Source organism: Arvicola amphibius, chromosome 8 (genome assembly GCF_903992535.2).
Source record: "Arvicola amphibius chromosome 8, mArvAmp1.2, whole genome shotgun sequence".
In the NCBI taxonomy this organism is placed as follows: Eukaryota; Metazoa; Chordata; class Mammalia; order Rodentia; family Cricetidae; genus Arvicola; species Arvicola amphibius.
The window spans coordinates 80,273,071-80,298,192 of record NC_052054.1 but is presented as its reverse complement, the minus strand read 5'-3'; the positions used below and the strand labels follow the sequence as shown (position 1 = coordinate 80,298,192).

Below are 25,122 nucleotides of genomic sequence, written 5' to 3'. Positions count from 1 at the left end.
TGTGCATAGTCTGCTCTGCCAAGCCAAGTCTAACGTGCTCCTGTGTCTCCTGTGCTTAGAGGGAGATGGAAGTTTGATGACTAGATCAGACCAGGCCCTTGGGGTTGGTGCTGAGAAGGTGACTTTAAGCCTAAACACTAATAAAGCCCAGGAGGACGAAGGCATCTACTTGGAGGCCAAGTGGCATCAGCTGTTAAGACGAACATGGCTTGGTACTGGTGTGAAAGACACAGTGAATTAATGTGCACCCTGGTGTGCGAAAGAATGAATTAGTTCACATGCTCGGCTGTGAAATGTGTTGGCTCTGGCTATGAATAATGACCACCACCACCTTAGGCACAAGGTGATTTCAACAGACAACTACATCTTATGGTCTGGACATTGAACACCATGGTGTAGCCTATGCTTGGGCATCTGTCCAGACCTTTGGCTGCTGTCCTGACTCACTCTAGGATGCACCCTGTACATGTGGGATGCACATGTGTACCCCATTGCTGTGTCCTGAAGAGCCCAGTGAGTGACAGCCATACTGAAGACACAGATAAGTGTCTAGGGGAAAGAAGGGGAATTTTTCTGAGAGCCACAGGGTGACATCACAGGTGGCTGGCTGGAGGTTGTGTCCATGGCCCTAGCTGCCCCACCCCCTGGGTGCACCTCTGCTGGCTGAGGGTGACACAACCCTGTCCCCTGTCACTCTGTTCCCGCTTATCTCTCCCGTCTGTTCGGCGCCACTATCTTCTTGGAAATGAGTCAGGGCAAAGGGGAGGGGGTTCAGGCGTCCCCTCCTCCAACTGGTCCCATAAAAAGGACTAGGACTGGGTCCCAGACACCAGGCAAGTCCTTAGGCTGCACAACAGGACAGAAGGCACGATGGCACAGAGTACTAAGATCCAGGCTGCCTGTCTCCTGCTTCTCCTCATCGCCAGCCTAGCCAGCAGCTCCTTTCTCCAGCAGCTGGTGAGCACCCCAGGCCTACTGCAATGGGAGAGCCATTCCCCGGGAGGCAGGGGCTCAGCACCGAGTGTTCGGGGCAGCTACTGAAGGGGCAAGGGTGGTTTTGAGCGGAAGGGCTGAGGCACCCCCTCTAGCTGCACAGGTGTGAAGTAACATGCTGGAAAGTCAGACAACATGTTCCTCTGGCTGTCCCATCCCAGTCAGGGCATTTTTTTAAAATGCCTTTCAATGACTGTTAGAAAACACTTATTTGTGGATAGCATAAGAGATGACGGGCAGAATGACTATCAGGAAGAACCAGAGCTGGGGCAGAGATACAGAACGCCAAGCAAAAGTATTTTATAAGAAAATAATACAGAAGAGGCCGGAGAGGCGGCTCAGCAGTTAGAGCATTTGATGCTTTTGCTGAGGACCCGGGGTCAGTTCCTAGCACCTGCATGGTGGCTCACAACCATCCTTAACTCACTTCCAGGGCATCTGATTGATGCCTTTTGAGCTACATGGGCACTAGACATGTATGTGGTGTACATGCATATATGCAGGCAAAACATTCATACACATGTAAGAAAGAAAGAAAATGCCCCAGAACCAGACTTGGTGTGGGCACTCGGAAGGTGGAGGAGGGAGAACCAGAAGTTCACAGTCATCGTTGGCTACATAGCAAGTTCAGTGCCAACCTAGGCTATGAAAACCCTGTCTCAAACAACAACAAAGACACCAGATTTGTGCCTTGGAGCTGCGACAGGAGAATGGGCACTCGAGTGAATGGCACTCACAGGATCCTTGGGTCTGTAGGGTCTGAAGAGTGGAGTCAGAGTTGGGAGTAGGGAGAGGGCGGTGGTTGTTCCGGCTGTGCCAAGCTTTGTGGACAGCTGTGCAGACGATGATTGGTCCTTGGGTTGCTGAGAAAGGGAAAACCACAATCGTAGTGATGGTGAGAAGTTACTGCGCTGTGGGATTATTGGCTTATAATGGTATATATGATGCAGTCAGACCTGTTGCGAGGGTAGTGTCCAGGAGCTGGATTCAGCATCAAAAAGGTGGGGTGCTTTTAGGAAGTAGAACATGCAAGGCATGGTGGGAAAATCAGGGCAGTGAGGCCTCTTCCAGGAATTCCATCTAAACACAGGTCCCTAAGCCCCTGGGGAAGGAACAAGTTGGCAGAGTTGAGTCAGAAAGCTATGCTGGAGACTGCAATACTCAGGTACCCTTTCTGCTTTCACAGGCAAGACAGCCTGAAGCACTACAGCCTGGGCACGGGGCAGAAGGCAGGGCAGACGAGACGGTAAGAGAACTGGGACTCCCTTCCTGACCCCTCCAACCTTTCCCACGCCCAAGCAAGGCAGCTCACTTCTCTTCCATTCCATGCAGCTCCTGATTCCAACGCGAACCAAGCGGGACACCTACTTCCCAGTCTGCGTCTTCTGCTGTCGATGCTGTAACAATCCTCGCTGTGGCATCTGTTGCAAAACATAGAGCCATGTGTCCAGTTCTCTCAGCACCCCTAGCCTCCCCTCAGCCCCCATTTATTTATGAACTCAAAATAAATGTGACGATTTTGTTTTCAAACTATGGTATCTGTTTTTTTGTTTTGCTTTTCCTTAACAAAGGCTCATGGACTTGGTGCAAGCCCTGATGCCCAGGGACAGTCACTTGGGAGGGTATGCGGGTCTAATGCGGGTCTATGTGCATGGAGGCTGCTAGAAACTAGGTGAACCCATTTGTTGTCTATTCTTCAATGTGTTTCCCACTTCAGAAGGTCTGGAGTTTATGTAACAACCCAGGAAGAAAGCTGAATAAACTTGCCTCTCATGCTTGTTCTTTCTTTCTTTTTAAAAGATATTTATTGAAAAAAAATTTTTTAAATCATGTGCGTATGTGTGTGTGCATGTGAACACATGTACCAGCCAGAGTGGCCACAGCTGGTATGAAACTTGCTTTGACAAACTCACAGAGATCCTCCTGCCTCTGCGTCCTAAGTGTTGGGGTTAAAGGCGTGTATACCATAGCTAGGTCACTTGTTTTCCTAGTTTTTATTTCACTTAGTTTTTGTTCTGTTTGTTTGCTTTTTGTTTTTGTTAGTTTGTTTTATCTTTTATTTTGTTTTTGAGACAAGGTCTCTCACTGAGCCTGGAGCTCACTGATTCCCCTAAAGTGTGTGGCCAGCAAGTCTCTGGGATCCATCTGTCTCCTGCCCAGTGGGGACACAGACATGTGTGGTCACACCAGCTAGTAATATGAGTGCTGGGATTCCAGTTCCTATGCTTGTATGGCAAACACATTACTCACTGAGCCACCTCTCCAGCCTGATTTCTCTTTTAATAGGGACACAGAGAGACACGAGATGTGATTCACTGTCGTCCCAGCTTATATGATTACAGCAGCCTTAATGATGAGAAAGGACATTGATCATGTGGCTGCTGTTGTATCCTAGAAGGGAAATAATAGCCTAAATACAGGGAACCCTGTGAGCCAGCCACCATGTCCAGAGGTCCATGCGGAGAAGGGCATGACCTTTGTCATGAGAGTCTGGAAACCCTTCTTGTGAGGTACGCTAATACTCTGAATGTTGGCACCTCCGCTGGAAAGGCCGTTCAAGCTAGTAGTAATAACGACAACAGAAAGTTCTTCTCAGTTCTTTCCCCCAGTACTGGATGATCAAACACAGGCCTCACACAGAACAGCCAAATGCTTATACCACTAAGAGCCCAAAGAGACTCCTTTTTATTTATCTTTTTAGGTAGGGTATCGAGTAGTCTAGCCCAGCTTTGCACTCTCGAAGTAGCCAAGGATGACCCTCACCCCCACCTTCCGCGTTCTGGTTTTATAAGCATGTGCCATCATGTGCGGTGCTGAGAATCAAACCAGGGCCTCGTGCATTCTAGGTAAGCACTGTTCCCACTTTGCCTACATCTCTATCCCTATATGTAGCCCGGGCTACCCTATATGTAGCCCGGGCTACACTGAAACTCACTATGTACACAGGCTGGCTTCTAAACCTGCATGCATTCCTTTTACCTCAGCCCAACTAGAAGTTAAAATTCAGTCCATAGGACAAACTCAGTCAAACTAAAGTCAGCACCAACTTCATCCACCACCACCTTTTACCTCCAGAAACTATAAGAGGCCACTCATCTGAGGGAGGGGAGAAGACCGAGGACACCCCCACACACAACCTGCTTTTCTACAACCTTGCAATTCCTGTCACTCTGGCTTCTCTTGTCGTTACTTTGTTCCACCTAACAAATGCAGGCTTGATGAGACACTAAAACCAGAGGCACTGATCACGACCTCTGATGGGGTTGAGTCCAGATCAGGCAGTGTACTCAGTACAGCAGAAAGCAATACCCCTCCCCCAACAATGACATCATAGCCCCTAGTTATATCACACACACACACATACACACACAGAACAAAGCACAGGACTGGAAAATGTCTGAGCTCATGAAGTGCTCCATCCCCTGGCTTACCCTTTCACACTCTTCAGAAGACCCTCTCTCCTCACCCACAATGTAAGGGTATGACTTGAGCATCTCCAAATGAAGGTGGTCCAGGGTTCCATATAAGCCAGTCACCCCAGGTTGAATGCAGGTCGCCTACATTCCCAGTTTGCTGGGCTCACTGAAAGATCTTAAGACTCAAGCAGCCTAGGAGCTGTAGTGGACAAGCACCAGAAGCTAATTAGGGGTTTCCTGAATGGAGACAGAAGGGACAGGGAGAGGACCCTGCTACAGAGTGCTTGGCTCCTCGTGGTACTAGCGCTTTTGTTTGCTGAATTCAGCCAAGGACAGGAATGAGGATTGTTTTTGAAAACTACCAAATGCCCCCAAAATGTGCAAAGGCATTATTAACAGGGCAGAGGTGAGGTCTCTTTCACCCCCTATTTTGTTTTGTTTTAAAAACAGAGTCTCACTGTAACCCCACTTTAACTTGCTAGTAGACTAGGGGACGGGAGAAGTGACGTGACAGTTAAGAGCATGTACTGCTCTTGCAGAAGTCTAGGGTTTAGCTTCCAGCACCCAGGTCCAGTCATTCAGCCCCCTCTAACTCCAGCTCCAGGGATGCTGACGCCCTCTTCTGGCCTCTGAAGGTACTTGCACTCATGCGCATAGTCACCTGCACGTGTGCACACACTCAATTTTAAAATGATGAAAGTAAATCTTAAAAATTCAAAGAAGGGCTCAGCCTTGGCAACATCTTCCTTGAAACTCCTGCGCCAAGAGAGCGAAGGGGAGGGAAAAGCGCATGCGCAAACTGAAGCTCAAAGGAAGAAAGAGAAAGCCAAGGTCCAAGTAAATTAGCTTGTGCACCCAAGAAGGCTGGAGGAGCAGAAGTGAGGGGTGCTGACGGCTACGACGCTGGATCAAGTTGTTGGCCTGTATGTTGCTGTCGGTAATAAGTCTGTGTCAGTGGATCTGGTACATCACCGGCTGCTCACTGAGACCACCAAAAAAGACTAGCTTCCTTACAACCAAGACAGTCCCGCCGGCACTCGGCCCCGCACCTGGGACATCCTGGACTAGTTCTGTTCTTACTTGTGGCCAAGTGTAATTCATCTTTAAGCTTTCTTGCTTAAAAAATTAAAAATACAGATTAATGGAGGTGTGCCTTTGAAGCTTCTGGAAGTCGTCTATTTCGCTTTCTGCCTTCTGGCTCGGTGCTGGAAACAAGTGTTCACTCCTGCCATGATGCTTTGCCTGAGGCCCACAGGGCCTGAGGGAGGCAACTGACCACTACAGGAATCGCTGGACCCATAAGCTGAAACACATCCTTCCTCCTTTTAGCTGTTTCCAAGAGTGTTTTGCTACATTGGCAAAAAAGTAACTACCCTGTAACAGTGCTGATTACAGGGAACAGCTCTGGGTACCCTTCTTTCATTTTTGGATACATTTCTTCAAAAGGTCCTAGAGCTGTGGCACCGGAAGCAGAGGGATTACAACTTTAGTGTGTGTGCAAGCCCTGTGTGGTGGCACACACTTTTGATCCAAGCACTTGGGAGGGGTGGCAGGGGCAGGCAGATCTCTGTGAGTTCAAGGCCAGTCTGATCTACAGAGAGAGTTCCAGGACAGCCAGGGCTACACAAAGAAACCCTGTTTTTAAAAACCAAAAAGCCACCACCAGCAAAAACTTTAGTATGCATCAGGGTGGATCGTATGCAAGCCTATTCAAATGCACACTGCTGAGCCCCATCCCTGGGGCTTCCCATTCAGCAGACAGGCTAGACCCAGAAATATTTGCTTTTGAGAAAAAGTCTCACTGTGTAGCCCTGGCTGACCTGCCACTTGCTATGTATACCAGGCTGGCCTCCAACTCACAGAGATTCACCTGCTTCTGCCTCCTAAATGCTGGGATTAAAAGCACCCACTACTGCCCAACTTTACTCCCCATCTTAATCTCTCCAACCCTTGCCTCCTTTTTTGAGACGGTCTCTGGTAGCCAAGGTTGGTCTCGGACTAGGTCGGTGAGGACCATCTCGAACTTCTGATCCACTGTCCTCTACCTTTTGAGTGCTGAAATTATAGACGTATGACAGTATTCCCCGTATACCCAGTATATGTGGTGCTGGGACTCAAACACCAGGCTTGATACAAGCTAGGCAAGCACTCTACCAACCGAACTAGAGTCCCTTGACTTGCTACAGGACACAGCCCTGTAGCTGCTGCTGACCTGAGAATCGCACTGTGGTAACCCTTGGCAGGAAATAACCAGACTTAACTTAGAGCAGCAAAGGGACTCTGGGCTGGCTAAGCCCAGGCCCTGGCAGAAGACAACACTAAGAGATGAAGAGACTATCAGCACTACGCGTCTGGAGATGTCTTCTCTAGTTTGCATGCTATTTTGAATAAAATTGGGCTAACAAGCAAAAATCATTACAATACACAAAATTTCCATGTCCTCCCCCATTTATATACTGATATCTTAAACCTCAGTCCCTCAGAATGTGACCTTAGTTAGAGATGGGGTCTTTTTTGAGGGAGAGAGGATAAGACAGGGTCTAATGTAGCTGAGAATGACCTTGAACTTATTGATCATCCTGCCTCCACCTCTCACGTGCTGGAATTACAGGTGTGTGCCATGACACCTGGCTTTGTTGGTAGGTCTTTACCGAGGGTAACAGTTAAGAAGAAATCATAATGGTGGGCTTTAATCCAACATGATTGATGTCTTGGCAAAAGGGGAGATTTGAACAAAGACAGATCCTGGTAGAATTCTGTGTGAATATGCAAAGCTCTGAGTCCCAGGCTGGGTGGAGGAGGGGTTGGGGTGCTGGGGGACTGGGGGCTGGGGGACTGGGGGACTGCAGCAGAGCCTTTTCTCTAAGCTCAATAGGAAGTAACCCTGCTGGCAACTTGATTCTGAAATTGATGCCTGAAAGGATGTGACATAACACATTCTAGTTTAGAAATTTTTCCTCAGCCCTTGCAGACTGAAAACTTGCTTTCTTGATGTCTTCAGCTGATCTGTGTGACAGGTAGCCCCTTTACCCAGCCCCTCTCTGGCTCTCATTCCATCTGCTCCTCCCTTATGGGTGGGTGCCCAGTCCCCTGGCTCAATAAAAGACTCTCTCAGTGGGACTCACCTGCCCATTTTCCTTCTCTAGGGACTGCCTCCAGTCCACACCCAAAGCTGACAGACCACCCCCCTCTGCACAGGAACACCAACTCAGTGGCACTGCTGTGGTTAGACATCTGTGGCACAGAGCATCCCGGAATCTTCATATCTACCACCAGAGTCCAGGCACCAGGGCTCTCTCTTGTCCGGAACCTAGGCTTCCAAGCCCCGCCCCACTTTCAATGGACCATTGTCTCAGACTGGGAAAGGCACGGGTAGAGCCTGACGTCATGAAGTCTGAGGTGGGGGTGGCACCCCCAAGTCCAGTCTCCCTAACTCCTGACCTGCTCCCTAGTCTAAGGGATTTCCCTGCCCTCACTCCTGGAGAAAAGGACTCCTCCTCCCGCACACCACACCCCTCACCTGCTCTGGCCTCTTCAGGGCAGTGAAATGCCTGTGTCCTGCCACCTCAACCACCCTGCCCACTTTGCAAAGCTCATGCCTGATTCAGGACCATTGTGGACTCCACCCTAGAGGGTCCTCACCCAGCTCAGAGAGCTAATATAGCCCTGTGTGCACAAAAGCCTGGTTTTTAAAGATCCCAAACAAATCCACAGACAGGTTTCCATGGGAAGTCTGCTCTCTTCAGAGCTCCTGGCTAGATGAGAAGGCAAGGTAGGGTTAGGGACCAGACAGCATCCCTAAGGGCAAAGTGGCCAGCTTCAGTCATGTTGAGTTCTATGGAAAGAAAGTACAGTTTTTGAATGGAGGGCAGGGGCCAGACACCTATAATACCAGCACTCTGGAGACTTTGGCATATGGTATTCAAGACTAGCCTGGGCTACATAGTGGGCTGGAGGTCAGCCTGTATATATCAAGACAGCCTTTAAGAACAAATTGGAAAAAAAAGAGGATCCCAAAGCTACAGAGAAACCCTGCCTCAAACAAACAAACAAACAAACAAAAAAGGAGTGGACCAGCAAGATATCGGTCAGTGGGTAATGGTGCTTGATACCAAGCCTCATGACCCGAGGTGGATCTCTGGAACCTCCATCCTCCATAATGAAAGGAGAGAACCAACTCCTACAGACTGTCTTCCACATCCAGCTGAGGTACATTTACAAATCTACACACATTCACTAAATAAATAAAATAAAGTAGGAGCTGGAGAGATGGCTCAGCAGATAAGAGCACTTGCTGTTCTTCCAGAGGACTTGGGTTCAGGTCCCAGCACCCACATGGTAGCTCACAACCGTCTGGAACTCCAGATCCAGAGGACCCGATGCCTCATGGGACTTCCATGAGCACCACACAGGCAAGTGATGCACAGACAAGCAAAACACACAACAAATCAAAAATAAGCAAACCAATAAATGTGACTTTAAAGAGGGGGAGCCACTGCCTCCAGCGTTAAGTATGGGGGAGCAGGGCTGGGGGCAGGAAGGATAAGGCGGGGACAGCTCTCCAGCAAGGAGGGTCAAGAATAACCTCTGAGTCCCAAATGCCACAGGGCATTAGCAGAATATCTGCAAGCACCTTTTGAGTCGGTGGAGACTCAGAATGACAGACAGTCCTTGTCCTACCAGGGAAAGGTGGCAATCTCACCAGAGGAAGGTGGTGATCTCACCAGGGAACAGAGGCTAAGGTCATTGAAGAAGGACAAGAAGTGGCAAGGAGAAAACAGACCAGGAAGGGAAGCACCCCATGGAGGGGACTCAACATGGTGGAGATGACTCTGGAGCCAAACAGGGAGAGGGCGTCCTGCCTCCTCCTCCTGGAGACCAGTTTCTCTCTACTGGACTCTTGGGACCAACATCACACACCAATTCCTAGAAGACAACAGGTTCCCCCTTTCATCCAGGAACTTTCAGAAACATGAGGCCACTCCTACCTCCCCAAGAATAAAATTAGGGTATATGTTCATGGAGGAAGGGGGAGGAGCAAGGCAGGCAGACCCCCATTTTCTCTAGGAAGGAGCTAGTAGGACCCAGGCGTCGGGCTGCCTGGTCCCAGCTTTGTGGTGACAAGGGCCCCTTTGTACCCCCCTCCCCCGAGGGCAGGGAGGAGCTGGGCCCTGGAGGCAGGCGGCCCCTGGCACCCGGGGGGGGGGGAGAGGAGGGACTGGCAAGTGGGGGCCTAGACCCTGGGAAGCCGAGAGACTGTGTGTGAGCTGGGCCAGCGGAGCAGAAGGCACAGAAGCCAGACCATCCAAGTGAGTACTGAGGTAGAGACGGCTAAGGCGAAGGAGGGGCAAACCGCCCCCATGGGGTCGGGAGCATTGGCAGCCAGGGCATGTGCAAGGCCAGGTATGCCAAGAAGCCGAGGAGTGTCACCGTGAACTGGAGGGTCACTCATTTGGAATGGGGCAGGGTGTCGCTTTGGAACGACTGGGATCTTAATGGAGACAGTGGTGGGGTGGAGACAGCCACGGGGCCTTGGGAAGAAGACAAGGGGACCTTGATCATGGGCACACCTCATGATGGACGTGGCTTCTGCAGTGCCAGCCTCTGGGGTTCCCAAAATTGGGAGTGACAGGAGAGTGGTCTGGGCTGGGGGAGAAGGGAAGGTTGCAGAGCCACCAGACTCTTGAAGCCAGCAGGCTGTGAGTACCTGGGTCCACAGTGGGGATGAGAGGGTGAGTGTGCGTGACCCCTCCCCCATGGAGCCATCTGTATTAGTGCTCCTTGACTCTTTCTCATTATACTTCTCTAAAGAGATTTGCAGGTGTGTGGTTTTTTTTTTCCTATCTCCACCCCTTCCTTGGGTTTGTTTCTGCTTGTTGAAATGGGGCCATGCGTAGCCCAGGCTAACTAACCTCCAACTTGCTAAGGGAACCCAGGCTGGTTTTGAACTTCTGATCCTCCTGCCTCCTTTCCTGTGTTCTGGGTTGACAGGTGTACTGTCACTATGCCTTGCTTCTCCGCTGGAAATTTAACACTACAGATGAGGGATCTGTTTGCTTTACAAATACTAGATTCTTTAGAAAACTTCAAATCATCGTCCTAGCTGAGCCACCCCAAGACCACAGTTTGCCCCCCAGTAGAGAATGCACAGTGTGCACGCCTGTGACACCCATCTGCTTACATTCAATGGTTGGTTCTCACCTCTGGATACCTCTAGGTCCTTTCAGCCACAGCTGTGCTGTGCCCTTAGGTAGAGAGCTCCGTAGTCACACCTCAGTGTGTGTGCAGGTCCTTGTGACTTGTGAGCGTGACAGTTAGAGCCATGACTGCCCAGGCGTGCGCGTCAAAGACTGAGGGCAGTCAGGTGGTCTCTGCATAGCCGGCGCACAGACGCTTCTCTGTAGAAACAAGGTCTCGGGGTGGGGTTGGGTCCGCACGAATCTCCGAATCTCCATTGTGTGAGTCTGTTCTTGCTGTCTGTCACATTTCCTACTAGCGTTTGCATGTTTCTGGCCGTACGTCTGCATCAGTGGGAAGAGGGCAGTCAAGGCCGGGTCGGGGGAGGCAGGGTGGAGAAGCAGCCACTTCAACATCCTGGCTCCAGTCCCAAACGACCCACAGAGCAGCGGGGAACCAAGGGGCCATCACCTTTGGCCCTTTCTGGCCCCTCGTAGAGCTCAATCAGGAACGACCAAGTTCTCACTCATGCCCCACCTACCCTCAGGAGGTCCCTAGGATGGGGCACCCACACCCCCAAGGGAACAGGGCCCTTTTGTATTGGCCACTGGCCTCTGGTGAGGGTGGGGACACCCAGGGCCTGCTGCGGGTGGGAGAGGGCGGCAGGAATTCACACGGCATGCTGGGAATGCTGATGTTGTGAAACCGAGTCATTGATGGTACCGGGTCCCTGCCTGCCACCCCCAGGCCTCATCTGCTCCTTCACCCCACTCACCACACGCTGCTCTCCCCAGCCCAGAGCTACCACTCCCTTCCTCCCCCCCCCCCTCAGTTCTCCCACACCCCAGCTTTGGTGGGAGTGTTGTTATGGCGCAGTATCTTTGAGGCTGTGTGGGAGCATCCCGGGTATCCATGGGTACCAGAGACCACAAGGTTCTTCTTACAACAGGACACAACCCATAGTACACACAGAAGGTCAGGGGGGATGGGCGCTCGGGTTCTCACCCCTAACTTGTGTCTGATTAGTGTTCTAGGCCGACTGGCCATTTCAAGTGGAATCAGGAGATATCCTCAACTCAGGGAGACTGAGGTAAGGGTTAAAATACCAATGTTTTCATAAGCCTGACAACCCGCTTCTTCCCGCAGAAGGAGTGTTGGCTCTGTCTTTGCCTAGAACTCTCTGAGAGGTGGAGAAGCAGGACGATGGTGCTTAGATCATTGTTAACCTACCACTACCACCCAGAGATGGCACAGCTCGGCCACTAAGTCTGCAGGCCAACTGTGGTGTGACCTTGGGCAAGCTTTGTACCCGTCTGGGCTTTGGAGATGACCAGTAATTGTGCCTATGTTGAGCTATGAGACTGGCAGACATGAGACAAACGGAGCCCTAACTGACCCAGCTGCCCACTGAAGAGCAGTTGATCCTACTATTCTAGAGACATCTGGGGAGAAATGGAGGCAGGAATGAGATGTCTGGGCCCTGGCTTGAGCTGGGTAACTTCAGGCAGCTTGCTTAACTTTCAAGTCTGGGAGCTGAGCCTGACTAACAGAATGTGGGGGATCATTGTAGAACGAAGTAGTGAGGTCTGGCATTTATAAATGACAACAGTAGACAGCCTTGGCCCAGGTCCTCCACCTGTGCCCCCGCCTTTTTAAATTTAATTTAATTTAATTAATTAATTTATGTATTTTTCTTTTTTATTTTTCAAGACAGGGTTTCTTTGTAGCTTTGTATGTAGATCAGGCTGGCCTTGAACTCACAGAGATTGGCCTGCCTCTGCTTCCTGAGTGCTGGGATAAAGGCATATGCCACTACCGCCTGGTTTCTGTGGCTCTTTTAAAACTCACTCTTAGCTGGGTGCCCACGCCTTTAATCCCAGCACTTGGGAGGCAGAGGCAGGCCAATCTCTGTGAGTTTGAGGGCAGCCTGGTCTACAGAGTAAGTTCCAGGAGAAACTGTCTCGGAAAAACAAACAACAACGCCAAAAACTCAATCTCGTTCTTCTTCAGCCCTAGCTCGCTCACTTGCTGGACACGATGATATTCCTCACCACGCTGCCGCTGTTTTGGATAATGATCTCAGGTAATGGCTGGGGAGATGTGTCCCAGACCCAACATCCCAGCCCAGTGACCCATGTTGGGCACTGTTGGAGATAATGGGTGGGCTCTCTCCCTCAGCTTCTGTGCTGTTCCCTCCTCCACCTATAGCTTCTCGAGGAGGCCACTGGGGTGCCTGGATGCCCTCGTCCATCTCAGCCTTCGAGGGCACATGTGTCTCCATCCCGTGCCGCTTCGACTTCCCCGATGAGCTCCGACCGGCTGTGGTACACGGCGTCTGGTACTTCAATAGTCCCTACCCTAAGAACTACCCACCGGTGGTCTTCAAGTCCCGCACACAAGTGGTCCACGAGAGCTTCCAGGGCCGTAGCCGTCTGTTGGGAGACCTGGGTCTCCGTAACTGCACCTTGCTTCTCAGCACACTTAGCCCCGAGCTCGGGGGCAAGTACTATTTCCGTGGGGACCTGGGCGGCTACAACCAGTACACCTTCTCAGAGCACAGTGTTCTGGACATCATCAGTGAGTTGGTCCCCCAGGGTTGGGTGGGCTCTGAGGGGCTACAGCAAGGCTGGGTGGGAGAGGGAGGAACAGGAGGGCGTCTCAGCCCCTGTGCCACCAGTTCTGAATGCAGGACCCAAAAGAGGTTGATTTAACTGGGTGCAAACCCCAATGCCCATGTGGGTCACATGGATGACAGCCATAAACAAATCAGGCCCTGAGTAGTCTGGTTGCCCTCTGAGGTTGCTCTTATTCTTCTAGAGATATCTAGAGCTAAAGACAGAGGGGACCTGGGTTCAGGGGTGAGGCCTCTAGATGCTTCTTTGGTTGGATGACTTTGGACACCTTGATTACGTTTTCTGGGCTTTGGTTTCCTCATGTGAAGTGGAACAGAGAACAGCAGGCACAGCGTGGGGTGCATGGTTTGAAGGCTGGGAGCTGCTTGCAGTACCAGATCTAATCTCTGGCTGGTAGATGCAGGACCTTCGCTGTCAGGCAAACTGTTTGCCATAGAAACACTAGAGGTTTCGGGTTAACGGCTGAATTCTTGTACTTGCCTTGCATGGTTCTATTCCTAATACGACAGAGAGAGGCAGGCAGAATCGCAAAATAACTCAGCGGATAGTGGTGATTGCCCCTAAGTCTGACAACACAGATCAAGCTCTGTGGTGGAGTGTTGACTACATGCATGAGGTCAAGCCTCAAAACTGTGGAGGAGAAAAAGAAAGAAAAGGGAAAACCATCTGCTGGCAGCTATGGCCAGGTTTGGTGATTAAAATAGAGGCCCCTGCCTGGCTTCAGGGACTCCCACTGCCCAATTTATGAGAGGCCTCCCTCATAATTAGAGATCCTAGGTTAAGTTTCCCAGCAGCATTTGGTCTTTGTGGGTAGCCCTAACACAGAAAGGAACCACGCCACACACACAGCACACCAGAGTATCCATTTATCACACACCCAAATCATGCACATAGGCCCACAAAACAGGCCAGCTCCCCACCCCTATAATATGCCTGTCTTTATGTGCTTTCTATTGCTGTGATAAACACAGGGACCAAAAGCACCATGGGAGGGCAGAGGGTATTACAGTTGATGTCAGGTCAGAGTCCACCACTGCAGGAAGCCAGAGCAAGGACTCCAGGCCTCCTGGAGGCAGGAACTGAAGCAGAGACCACAGAGCATTGCTGCTTACTGGCTTGCTCCTCAGTCTCACACTCGGCAGCTTTTCTCATACCTTCCAGGCCCGCTTGCCCAAAGACGCCACAGCCCACAGTGGCGAAATCCTCCTGCACCAATCGTCAGTCAGGAAAAGCTTCACAGCCTTACCTGCAGGCCCATCCGACAGAGCCATTTTCTCATCTGAGGTTCCTCTTCCCCGATGACTCAAGTTGACACAAAACCAACCAGGACAATATCATATCCTTACACATACGCACGGCACCCTGCCAACTGCTCTCCCCTCCCCCACCCAGCAGCTCAGGTAGGGGATGCATACAGAAACCAGAGAGGAATCTAATGAAATAGAACCCACAGATGCCACCGAAGCAGGGGACAAAGCCTGAAGCCCAATTTTATGCTGCCAGAGCTGTGGCCTCTGCGTCTTCATACGCAAAGTGAGCATAGCAATAGCGCCATTTTAGTACTGTTGTAGCTTTCTTCTAGGGTCCTGATCTGCTCCGTGAGGTGCTTAGGGCCGGCGTGGTGTGGGTAGGGAGATGACCAGCACCAGGGGAGAGAGCTGTGGAGGCACTGAGGGATAAAAGTCCCAGGAGTGGAGCCGGATAAGGCAGGTATGATTTCAGCCTGAGATTGCTTCCAGGACCCTCCTTTTTCTCTACCTCATATACAGACACCCCCAATATCGTGGTGCCCCCGGAGGTGGTGGCCGGAAGTGAAGTGGAGGTCAGTTGCATGGTGCCAGACAACTGTCCGGAGCTGCGCCCGGAGCTGAGCTGGCTGGGTCATGAGGGGCTGGGGGAGCCCACTGTGCTGGGTCGGCTGCGTGAGGATGAAGGCACCTGGGTGCAGGTGTCGCTGCTACACTTCGTGCCCACTAGAGAGGCTAACGGCCACCGGTTGGGCTGCCAGGCCGCCTTCCCCAATACCACCTTGCAGTTCGAGGGCTACGCCAGCCTGGATGTCAAGTGTGAGCCCGGGTGCGGGTGGGGGCAGGGGCGGGGCCTGGAAGAGACGGGACGGGGAGTGGCCGGGTAGGAAGAATGTGAGAGGGGCTTGTTTGGGTGTGGACTAGGGCGGGGCCTTGTTGGTGGGCGGTGTATTGGGGTGGGACCTGTCTGGTGGGTGGGACCTGGAGGGTAGGGTTTGGGACGGGACCCAGGCTGTTTGAGCAGGCTGGGAGGGATGAGGTTCTGGGGTGATGTTAGGTCTGGTTGGTGGGTCCCGGAGGTGTAGGACCCGAAGAAGGGGCCTGTAAAGTGGGACCTGGGCTGGTGGAGGGGTCCGGATCTGACTCTGACTTTTTGCCTTATCCCGGGCCTCAGACCCCCCAGTGATTGTGGAGATGAATTCGTCTGTGGAGGCCATTGAGGGCTCCCATGTCAGCCTGCTCTGTGGGGCTGATAGCAACCCGCTGCCTCTGTTGACTTGGATGCGGGACGGGATGGTGTTGCGGGAGGCAGTGGCTGAGAGCCTGTACCTGGATCTGGAGGAGGTGACACCAGGGGAGGACGGCGTCTACGCCTGTCTGGCAGAGAATGCCTATGGCCAGGACAACCGCACGGTGGAGCTGAGCGTCATGTGTGAGTCCCCGGGGTACCCATACACCCTTTCAGGGAACAGACATCGGGAAGGCGCCACTCTCAGAGGGACCAGCTTTAAACACCAGGAACTTATTTGCATTTTAAAATAAGGACAGTTGCAGCTAAACTTTTTAACATGTATTTAATTTTTATTTGTGTGTGTGTGTGGGGGGGTGGGTGGGTAGCTTGTACATGCCAGGATGTCTGTCATGTGGAGGTTCAGTCCTGGTTTTCTATCGTATGGGTCCCAGGGATTCAGCTCAGGCTTGACTGCAAGCTTCCTTACTGGCTGAGCCATCTGGCTGGCACCGGTTGTAGTTTAATGGGAAGACTGAGGGGACCCCAGGCGTCAGTCAGCCCATGGCATGGACCTGGTTGTGATAGAAGATGGGTACCGTTAGAACAGGACACTCAACTGAGAAGCAAGCACAGGCCAATCACGCATGTCTTCATCCATTCATTCATTCATTCATTCACAAATATGTATTGGGGCACAGTGCCCAGGGCTGGGGATAATAAAGACAGTGCCAGCCAATGTTCACTCAGCACTTCCTGGCTGCTTCTGACACATGCTCTTTGCCAGGACATCCCCTACGCCTTCTGCTCAGCTCCCTCAAGCCTTCCTTCCCCATACTCCTTAGAACCATGGCCCCCTGATTTCTCCTCCACAAGCTTTGGTTTTTTAAGCTCAAGTCCTCTGTCGGAAAATGTGCCTGATTTCCTTACGCAGCACCTTCTCACAAGGGCCTGTGCCTGACACTCGTAAGGGTCTCATCCCATGCTAGATGATCACCCCTGTTCTATGAAGTTGGAATTCCTAAGCTCATTTTCAAGATGGGAAAAGTGAGTCCCATTGTTAAGACACGAGTCTGCACTACTGGGAAGGAGTAGGTAGTGCTAGCATCCAACGACAAATTCCCAGGCCACAGATGTAATTCCAACATTCAGGAGGCTGAGGCAGGAGGATTGCCCTGAGTTCAAGGCCAGCCTGGACTATATAGTGAGGTAAAAGGCCAGCTAGGGCAAGAGCCTGTCTTAAAAGCAAATGAATAAATAAACAAACAGCATTTTAAAAAAATTAAAAAGGGACAGGTTCTCTCCCTACAGAAAGGCAATTCATGTAAATAAGACAGCCAGGACTGGATGTAGATCTGAGGTGTCACGGGTCACATTTAGTGGTGGGAACCGGCCAGCAAATAGAACAGTTCCCATGGGTTCCGGTATTTTGTCTTCCCCCAGATGCACCTTGGAAGCCCACAGTGAACGGAACGGTGGTGGCCGTAGAAGGGGAGACTGTCTCCATCCTGTGCTCCACACAGAGCAACCCGGACCCCATTCTCACCATCTTCAAAGAGAAGCAGATCCTGGCCACTGTCATCTATGAAAGTCAGCTGCAGCTGGAACTCCCTGCAGTGACTCCCGAGGATGATGGAGAGTACTGGTGTGTGGCTGAGAACCAGTATGGCCAGACGGCCACTGCCTTCAACTTGTCTGTGGAGTGTGAGTGCCCCTCCCCCACGGCTTCCACCACAGGGCTCAGTGGGGACACCTGGGTGATTGGGAGGCATCCCAACTAGGGCCTGCTTTGCCTGACTCTACTCCCTGAGAAGGATGGGGAACGGGAGGGAAGCTGAATCCATGCTAACTGCATCCTGGGAATGCGGGTGGAGAGCTTTTGACCAAGGGGGTTCAGTATCATGTGGCCACTGCCCATCTGTACAATTAAAATGGTAACTCTGGAATTTGTCCATTGGAGAGTATTGCTAGGCACCAGACATTGTTGGAGATGCTTTATTCAGGGTCCCATTTCATCTTCGTGGCATCAATGCCCACCTTACAGAGAAGGAAACTGAGGCCCAGAGAGATTAGAACACTTGCCCAAGGCCATGCAGCTAAGAAAGAGCAGATTTTGAGAATCAGACCCAGGCAGCCTTGCTCTACTCTGCATTGTCTAGGCTCTACTGCCCTGAGCTCATGCACCCACTTAGCTGTTGCAATGTGCTCTGGAGTGGCGGGGGATGGGGGCAGGGAGACGCCAAGCTTATTAGCAGACACAGCACAGCCAGGGGAATGCTAAGGACACATGTATAAGCTAGTGTCTTGAGAGCGAAAGTAATTATTACACTGCCAACTAGCAGCTGGCCTGATTTCACTGCGGACCACTTCCCCTACTCCGCTCAACCCTATGCCTGTCTTCACTACAGGAGGCAGCAGCCAAATCTCAGGTTTGACACCTCTTGCTCCTGCTTTCCAAGAATTTTCCAACGACAGACGCCATCTCCTTGTTTCCAGTTCCCCAGGCTTTTTCCTCAGCTTTGCCTGACTTCTAGCACTGACCTCTAAACTGTACCTCTTTAAAAGTGTTGAGCATGGACCCCAGGGCCTTATGCTTGCTAGGCAGGGGCTCTACCACTGAGCCACACACCCGTGCCCAAAGCTCCTTCTGCAAAAAGAGACAACAAAAACACCTCATAGCTAAGATGACTGAGGATGAAAGGAATGTGTCCAATGCATTCCTAGATATCACTGTCTTGTCCCATTGGCTTTTCCTCGGGACTCAAGCCTGGGACTGCAGCCAAAGCTTTGTGTGCTTCCTCTGCTAGATGCTTTATCTATACAGATATGAGCACTTAGCTGGGATGCTAAGAACTTCATACATGCTCATTCGTTTACCTGTCTTTGGAGTCCCATAGCCTAACAGCACCTCTCCTTCTCCAGGGACTGGGGATGTAGCTACGTTGGTAGCACACTTAGCGAGCATGAATGAAGCCCTGGGTTGCATCCCCGGTGCTGCTTAATCCAGGCAGGTTGGCATTCTACCCCAAATTCCAGCAGTCAGGAGGTGGAGGCAGAAGAATCAAAGTTACCCTTGACTACCTAGGGAGCCTGAGGCCAGCCTGGGTATCTTAGTGTTTTGTGTGTGTGTGTGTGTGTGTGTGTGTGTGTGTGTTGATATAATGCTCTCCCGAAAGCAAGTTAGGGGAGGAGACATGTTTGTTTAGCTTGTGTTTCCAGGCTACAGCCGGTCATTGCGGGGATATCATGTTAACAGGAACTTGAAGGAGCTGGTCCCGACACATCCACACTCAGGAGCAGAGAACGATGAGTTAACGCCAAGCTCAGTTCTCTCTTTGCTGTTCATTCAGTTTGTGTCAGGGCATGGATGACCCCGTGAACAGATGTTGTTCGCTTTCAGAGTCATGCCCACAGGCCAGCTTACTCTAGACAGGTCCTCACTGAGATTCCCGCCCAGGTAATTCCACAGTGCTGACCACTACCAGGGTACCCAGGACTCTGACTCAAAAAACCAACCCCCAAAACCAAAGTTCCCCCTCCATCTTTACTTTCCCATCTCGAAGGCTCACTGGCCACACACAGCCAGTAGATGGCAGAATTGCGTTGCCAAAGCCAGGCACCCCCACGACTCTCCGTTTTTTGACTCACATAGTTCTTCTGAAACTTCTGAGGAGCGATCAAGATACTGAACACACACACAGTTAAGGTGCCGGCACTCTGGCGTCCGGAGTGGGCCCTTGTCGGCGGCAGCTGTTTGTTGTGATGTCCCGAACGCCAGCATTTCAGAAATGTTCCTTTAATTCAGGTTCGGTGTCGCTCATTTCCTCTGGCCTGAGCTGTTGATCAGCACTACAACCTGCAGAGTGTGGACGGGGCCTAGCGGTTGTAGCTTAGAGACATGCGCAGTGAGGCTCCAGCTGGAAGGACCTGTCTCCGGTGCAGATCCTTTTGCTCCTGTGACTTTCTGCCCATTGCTGCTACTGGCCCACTCTTTTGGGTTTGGGAATGGGCGGAGTCAGTGAGCTGACGGTCTTTTGTCTTTTGCCTGTGTGAACAGATTTGGGTCAGAAGTCACTCAGTCCCAGCACTTGGTCTAGAACCAGCAGAGAGGTATCAGATAGTTCTTGACAGATGAGCATAGTTTTTTTTTTCTAATTCTTTGGCTTTTGTTAATGGTTTATTTTATTTTTATTTGATGTACGTTGGTTGCTACATGTATGTCTGTGTGAGGGTACTGGATCGCCTGGAACTTGAGTTACAGAAAGTTCTGAGCTGTCATGTGGGTGCTGGGAATTGAACCCAGGACTTCTAGAAGAGCAGCCATTGCTCTTAACTGAGTCATCTCTCCAGGCCCTGGATGAACATCATTTTAAAAGCATACTTTAGGGGCCGGGGAGATGGCTTGGTGTGTTATATGCTTTCTGTACAAGTGTGAGGACCAGAGTTCAGATCACATGCATCATGGAAGAAGAAGAAGAAGAAGAAGAAGAAGAAGAAGAAGAAGAAGAAGAAGAAGAGGAGGAGGAGGAGGAGGAGGAGGAGGAGGAGGAGGATGATTGCGCTTCTTCTTATTCTTCGCGCATCTCGTGCTTTCCGTCACTCAGCCTCCTCCACGCCTCCTCCTCCTCCTCCTCCTCCCTCCTCCTCCGAAGTCAAAAGAAGAAGAAGAAGAAGAAAGCCATGTGTGATGTCAGGCACCTGCAATCTTAGTACTGGAAGCAGAGACAGGAGGATTCCAGGGACTTGGTGGCCAATTGGTGGCCTCTAGTATTCGTTCTTTTTTTGTTTGTTTTCCTCGACAGGGTTTCTTTGTAGCTTTGGAGCCTGTCCTGGAACTCACTCTGTAGCCAGGCTGGCCTCAAACTCACAGAGATCCACCTGCATCATTTAACTGGTCATGGTGACACAAGCCTGGTAATCTCAGCACTTGGGAGATGGAAAACCACAGCGAGTTCCAGGCTATTCAGAGTTACATAACAAGGTTCTGTCTCAAAACAAAACAAAACAAAAACAAACCAGCAAAAAGCATTACTCAATGTTCTAGTATAACTTCTATTCTGAAAAACTGAAAGGAATAAAAAACCATCCTAGACTAAATGTGTAATGAGAGCTTGGAAGCAAGGCTCAACCATGAAACCTTGGGAGGAGAGGGTTGTTGGTGGTAGTGAAAAAGGGGATCAGGATTCAAGGAGTCTCCAGGTGAGGAAGCAAGTTGGGGAGCATCATCAGGGCCAGGGAAGAGGGAGGAAAGCTGCCGAAGGAGGCTGTAGCTTGGAGGGGTCAAATGGAAGAGCTCATAGGTCCCTTTTGGAAAACTTCACCCCAACCACGATGAGAGTCCATGGCCAAAGTTAGAGATGGTTCAGGTGGGAGAACATGGCTGTTCTGTACCCGTATCAAGGCTGGAGTCGCCTCAAAGGTCAAAGGTAGAGGCAGGAGGGCCTCATAGGGAACACCTCAAACACCCAGGCTAATATGGGTCCAGATTCCAAGGAAAGACTCCTTGGATTTCATATTGAGAGAACTTGTACGTGTGTGTGGGGGGGGGGGGGAATATGACCCCCCATCGTGTACAGAGTGAGAAATAAGTATCCTTCTGAGGTGCCTGCCATTTCAGACTCAACTATCTCTCTCTTAAGTCTCCCCATGACTGTCATCGAGCGCAGGAGCCTGATGGTGTGTACAGTGTGGGGATGCTGGTTTAGACTGGTGTACTTGCTTGTTTGAGACAGAGTCTCACTCTGGAGCCCTGGCTGGTCTGGAACTCTCTAAGTAGGCCAGGCTGGCCTTTAACTCACAGAGGTCCACCTGCCTCTGCCTCACCAGTATTGAAATTAAAGGCAGGCATGCACTATCATAGCCAGCTCTGTTTAGTGTATTTCAGCGCTTCGGGACAATCTAAGCACTTTGCCAGGGGCTGTGAAGTCCCATGTTATTGCTGGATCGTGTTTAGTCTGAAGGGACAACATGTAGTGGGCAGGGTTACAGAGGGATTGGGAGTCTATGTTTCTAGGCCAGGACTTGCCCCTACCAAGGAGTTCTGGAGGCCCGATCTCACCCTCAGCCTTGGTTTTCATCTTGCAGTTGCTCCCATAATCCTTCTGGAATCCCACTGTGCCGCAGCCAGAGACACAGTGCAGTGCCTGTGTGTGGTGAAATCAAACCCAGAACCCTCCGTGGCCTTTGAGCTGCCTTCCCGGAACGTGACTGTGAATGAGACGGAGAGGGAGTTCGTGTACTCGGAACACAGTGGCCTCCTGCTCACCAGCATCCTTACACTACGGGGGCAGGCACAGGCCCCACCCCGCGTTATCTGCACCTCCAGGAACCTCTACGGCACCCAGAGCCTAGAGTTGCCCTTCCAGGGAGCACGTGAGTGATGTGACCTGGGAGTGGGAGCCCCAGAGGGGGCCTCTTGGATCTTCCCCACTCCTATTCCTGCTGGTGATCAGGCCACTGAGCACGGGCCAGTCACGTAGACTGATAAAACAGCAAAAGACGTTATCCAGACTTGTCACCCCAGCTATTGGGAGGCCGAGTCAAAGGATTATGAGTTCTAAGCTTGCTTAGGCAATTTACTAAGATTGCAAGTGGCTCGGGGGTAGAGCATGTGCCTAGAATCCCCCAGTGAGGGGCTGAGGGTGTGGCTCAGTGGTAGAGCCCCTGCCTAGAATCCCCCAACGAAGGGCTGGGGCCCGAGGATCAAGCAGTTGCTTAATACTTGGGCGGACATGGAGTTCAAACTGCAGTACTAAGAAAGCTCACTTTGTATCCGGTGAGCAAAGGCTGCCTAAAAGTTTGGTCTCTGACTCCCTGGGGTATCCTGACAACATCCTCAGGTCTATCCATAGTCCTGAGAGTTCTTGCCCCTTCTCTGTCCCTAGACCGACTGATGTGGGCCAAAATCGGGCCCGTGGGTGCTGTGGTTGCCTTTGCCATCCTGATCGCCATTGTGTGCTATATCACCCAGACCCGCAGAAAGTGAGTACCGGCTACACTGGTCTGAGGATGTGGAGACTCCAGGCGGGGTGGGGGGAGACTGTGGGAGGCTGGGTTGAGCAAGCCAAGTAGTTCTGTACACGTGGGCAGGACAGATGCTGTACTGGGAAGTCTCCCTGCGACGCACGCCATGTTGTATGCTGCAACCTCCTGGCCTGCTTGAAGCTCTCCACCTGTGAACAAGCCCAGGAACCCTGGAGGCAGCCAGGGAGGGAGCCACTCTGGTGTGGGGAGAGGGTGACTCAGGAGTCCTCAGTAAAACTGATGTGTCACGCCTCCCTGCAGAAAGAACGTCACAGAGAACCCCAGCTTCTCGGCGGGGGACAACCCTCACGTCCTGTACAGCCCCGAATTCCGAATCTCTGGGGCACCTGATAAGTATGAGGTGAGAGCCACACCGCTGTGGCTCCCGGTTAGTTAGGGAATGTCACAATGTCAAGGTTGCTGAGGGTGGCGCGGGGGAGGCTGGTGAAGCCAGGGCAGAAGGGAGGCCAGCCTCAAGGGCGGGTGTTTGGAGGGCTGGTTTGGGAAGGAGGTACCTTGGAGGCGCCAGAGGGCTGGAGAGGTGGGGACTGGGTACCCTCGCCCTCCCAGCCAGTGCCTGTGACTTCATTTCCTTCTTCAATAGTCCAGAGAGGTCTCTACCCGGGAAAGTCACTGAGAGCCCCAGGAGGTAGGTTCCGGGGGCCTCAGTGTGTCAGCCTCTGGGCCCTAGCCGGGCCTCGGGGCTGGTGTGCATGTGTGTGTGTCCCAGTCAGACATCTGTGGCGCTCTTTGGTTAATCCCAGCCTTGCTCAGCAGCCCTGGCCTTGTCTAGTTTGTCCCTTCGCTGATCCCCCTTTTTTTTGTCTGTGGCCACTGTCCTACTGTGTGTCCAAATGCTGGTGGGGTGGGAGGCAGGAGTAGAGAGCTGGGGAAGTGGGGAGTCGCACCCTCAAGATCTCCTCAACTGAGGAGAGAAACCTCATGCCATATCCACAGAGAAAAAGATTTATTGAACAAAGCAACTTGGCAAACTTCCCAAAAGGGTGGTCCCACCAAGATATAATCTAGAGAGGTGTTCTGGGTTAAATCCTTCTCAAAGAGGGCTTCCTGGAGCCTGGAATTCCTAGGCGAATGTCAAGGTTAGCAATCAGAAGACAGCGGTGTTAGCAGGTGCCAGTGCTTGCAAATGCCCCCACCCTGAATGGGACTCTGTGACTGTGGAACCCCTTGAGCTGGTAGCCCTGCAGTAAGGGGTGCCAGCGCCCCAGGCTTTGCATGGGGAAGTCAGAAAGAACTCTGCTGATGGCTATCTTCTCCCCTCCATAGAGCAAGAGGCGCCTGGGATCTGGGAGGAGGCTGCTGGGCCTTCGGGGGGAGCCCCCAGAGCTGGACCTCAGTTATTCCCACTCAGACCTGGGTAAACAGCCCACCAAGGACAGCTACACCCTGACAGAGGAACTGGCAGAGTACGCTGAAATCCGAGTCAAGTGAAGCTGGGGGGCTGGCCTGTGGCTCACCCCCTCATCAGGACCCTCGCTGGCCCCCACTGGCTGTGGGCTCCCTTCCTCTTGAAAGTGGTAGGGGTGAGGGCAGGAAGGGGCAGGGCAGGAGACAGTGAGGTCCTGGGGGTCTGGCCTCCCCCTCCTTCCCAGCTGTTCCTCCCTGCCAACATACCATGCCCATATTACAGCTCCCCTCTACCCCCCTTTTAACCTCAGCTGTTTTAGAGGGGCGTTCTGTCTGTCCATGTTATTTATTGCAATCCCTTTCCTTGTCTCCTGTCCCCCTACCTGGCCCTGGGACCTGTACAAAAGGGACATAAAATAAATGTCCTAATGTCAAATACCAGTCTAGACCCATCCTTCGGAGGAAAGGGATGTATCAGTTATTTTTCTCATGACAGCAACAAAATACTAGGCAAAAACAACTTTGGTAATTACGTTTCTGTTACTGTGAGAGAATCCCATGACCAAAAAGCAAATTAGAGAAGAAAGGGTTTGGTTTTTTTTTTTTGTTTTGTTTTTTAAAGCTTTATTCATCTTCATTTTATGTGTATGTGTGTTTACATGCATGTATGTGAATATATCACATCTGGGGTCTGCAGAGTCAGGAGAGACCATCAGATCCCGGGGAACTGTCTGGAGTCACAGACAATTGTGAGCTGCGGTGTGTGTGCTGGGAATTGAACCTGGGTCCTCTAGATGAGCAGTGAGTGCTCGTAACCACTGAGCCATCTCCCTAGCCCCAAGAAAGGGCTTCTTTTGGTTTATGGTTTCAGAATAGAGTTCATCACGATAAGAGACACTTGGCAGCAGACATGATGGCAGGATCAGGAAGCTCACATTGTTTTCCACACACAGGAAACAGAGAGCGACAACAGGAATTGGGGCAAGGCTCCACGCAAAGCTGCCCCCCAGTGCTCTGCTTCCTCCACTAAGGTTCTC

The 25,122-nt window shown here is 51.6% G+C and overlaps 2 protein-coding genes and 1 long non-coding RNA gene across 4 annotated transcripts; 2 read left to right on the top strand and 1 right to left on the bottom strand.

The window, feature by feature from the left end:
• The first annotated feature begins 800 nt into the window (after window positions 1-800).
• Window positions 801-2,523, top strand: LOC119820825 (hepcidin antimicrobial peptide). The gene is made up of 3 exons (XM_038339461.2): window positions 801-957; window positions 2,180-2,239; window positions 2,326-2,523. Exons 1-3 carry the CDS (start codon window positions 871-873, stop codon window positions 2,428-2,430), a joined length of 252 nt encoding a protein of 83 aa, XP_038195389.1. The 5' UTR covers window positions 801-870; the 3' UTR covers window positions 2,431-2,523.
• Window positions 2,524-12,623: 10,100 nt separating this feature from the next.
• On the top strand, window positions 12,624-24,338 carry Mag (myelin associated glycoprotein). Of its 2 annotated transcripts, XM_038339672.1 has the most exons (10): window positions 12,624-12,669; window positions 12,795-13,163; window positions 14,989-15,041; window positions 15,168-15,285; window positions 15,641-15,898; window positions 17,138-17,398; window positions 21,779-22,066; window positions 22,579-22,675; window positions 22,979-23,078; window positions 24,005-24,338. In XM_038339672.1, exons 1-10 carry the CDS (start codon window positions 12,624-12,626, stop codon window positions 24,167-24,169), a joined length of 1,755 nt encoding a protein of 584 aa, XP_038195600.1. In that variant the 3' UTR covers window positions 24,170-24,338. The 2 variants fall into 2 exon arrangements, with proteins under 2 accessions (XP_038195600.1, XP_038195599.1); XM_038339671.1 differs by having other exon boundaries at window positions 14,989-15,285.
• LOC119820936 lies at window positions 16,022-19,673 on the bottom strand. The gene is made up of 2 exons (XR_005286563.1): window positions 19,343-19,673; window positions 16,022-16,269 (listed from the first exon to the last, which is right to left on the bottom strand). It is a non-coding gene; the product is annotated as an uncharacterized LOC119820936 (long non-coding RNA).
• Window positions 24,339-25,122: the final 784 nt, after the last annotated feature.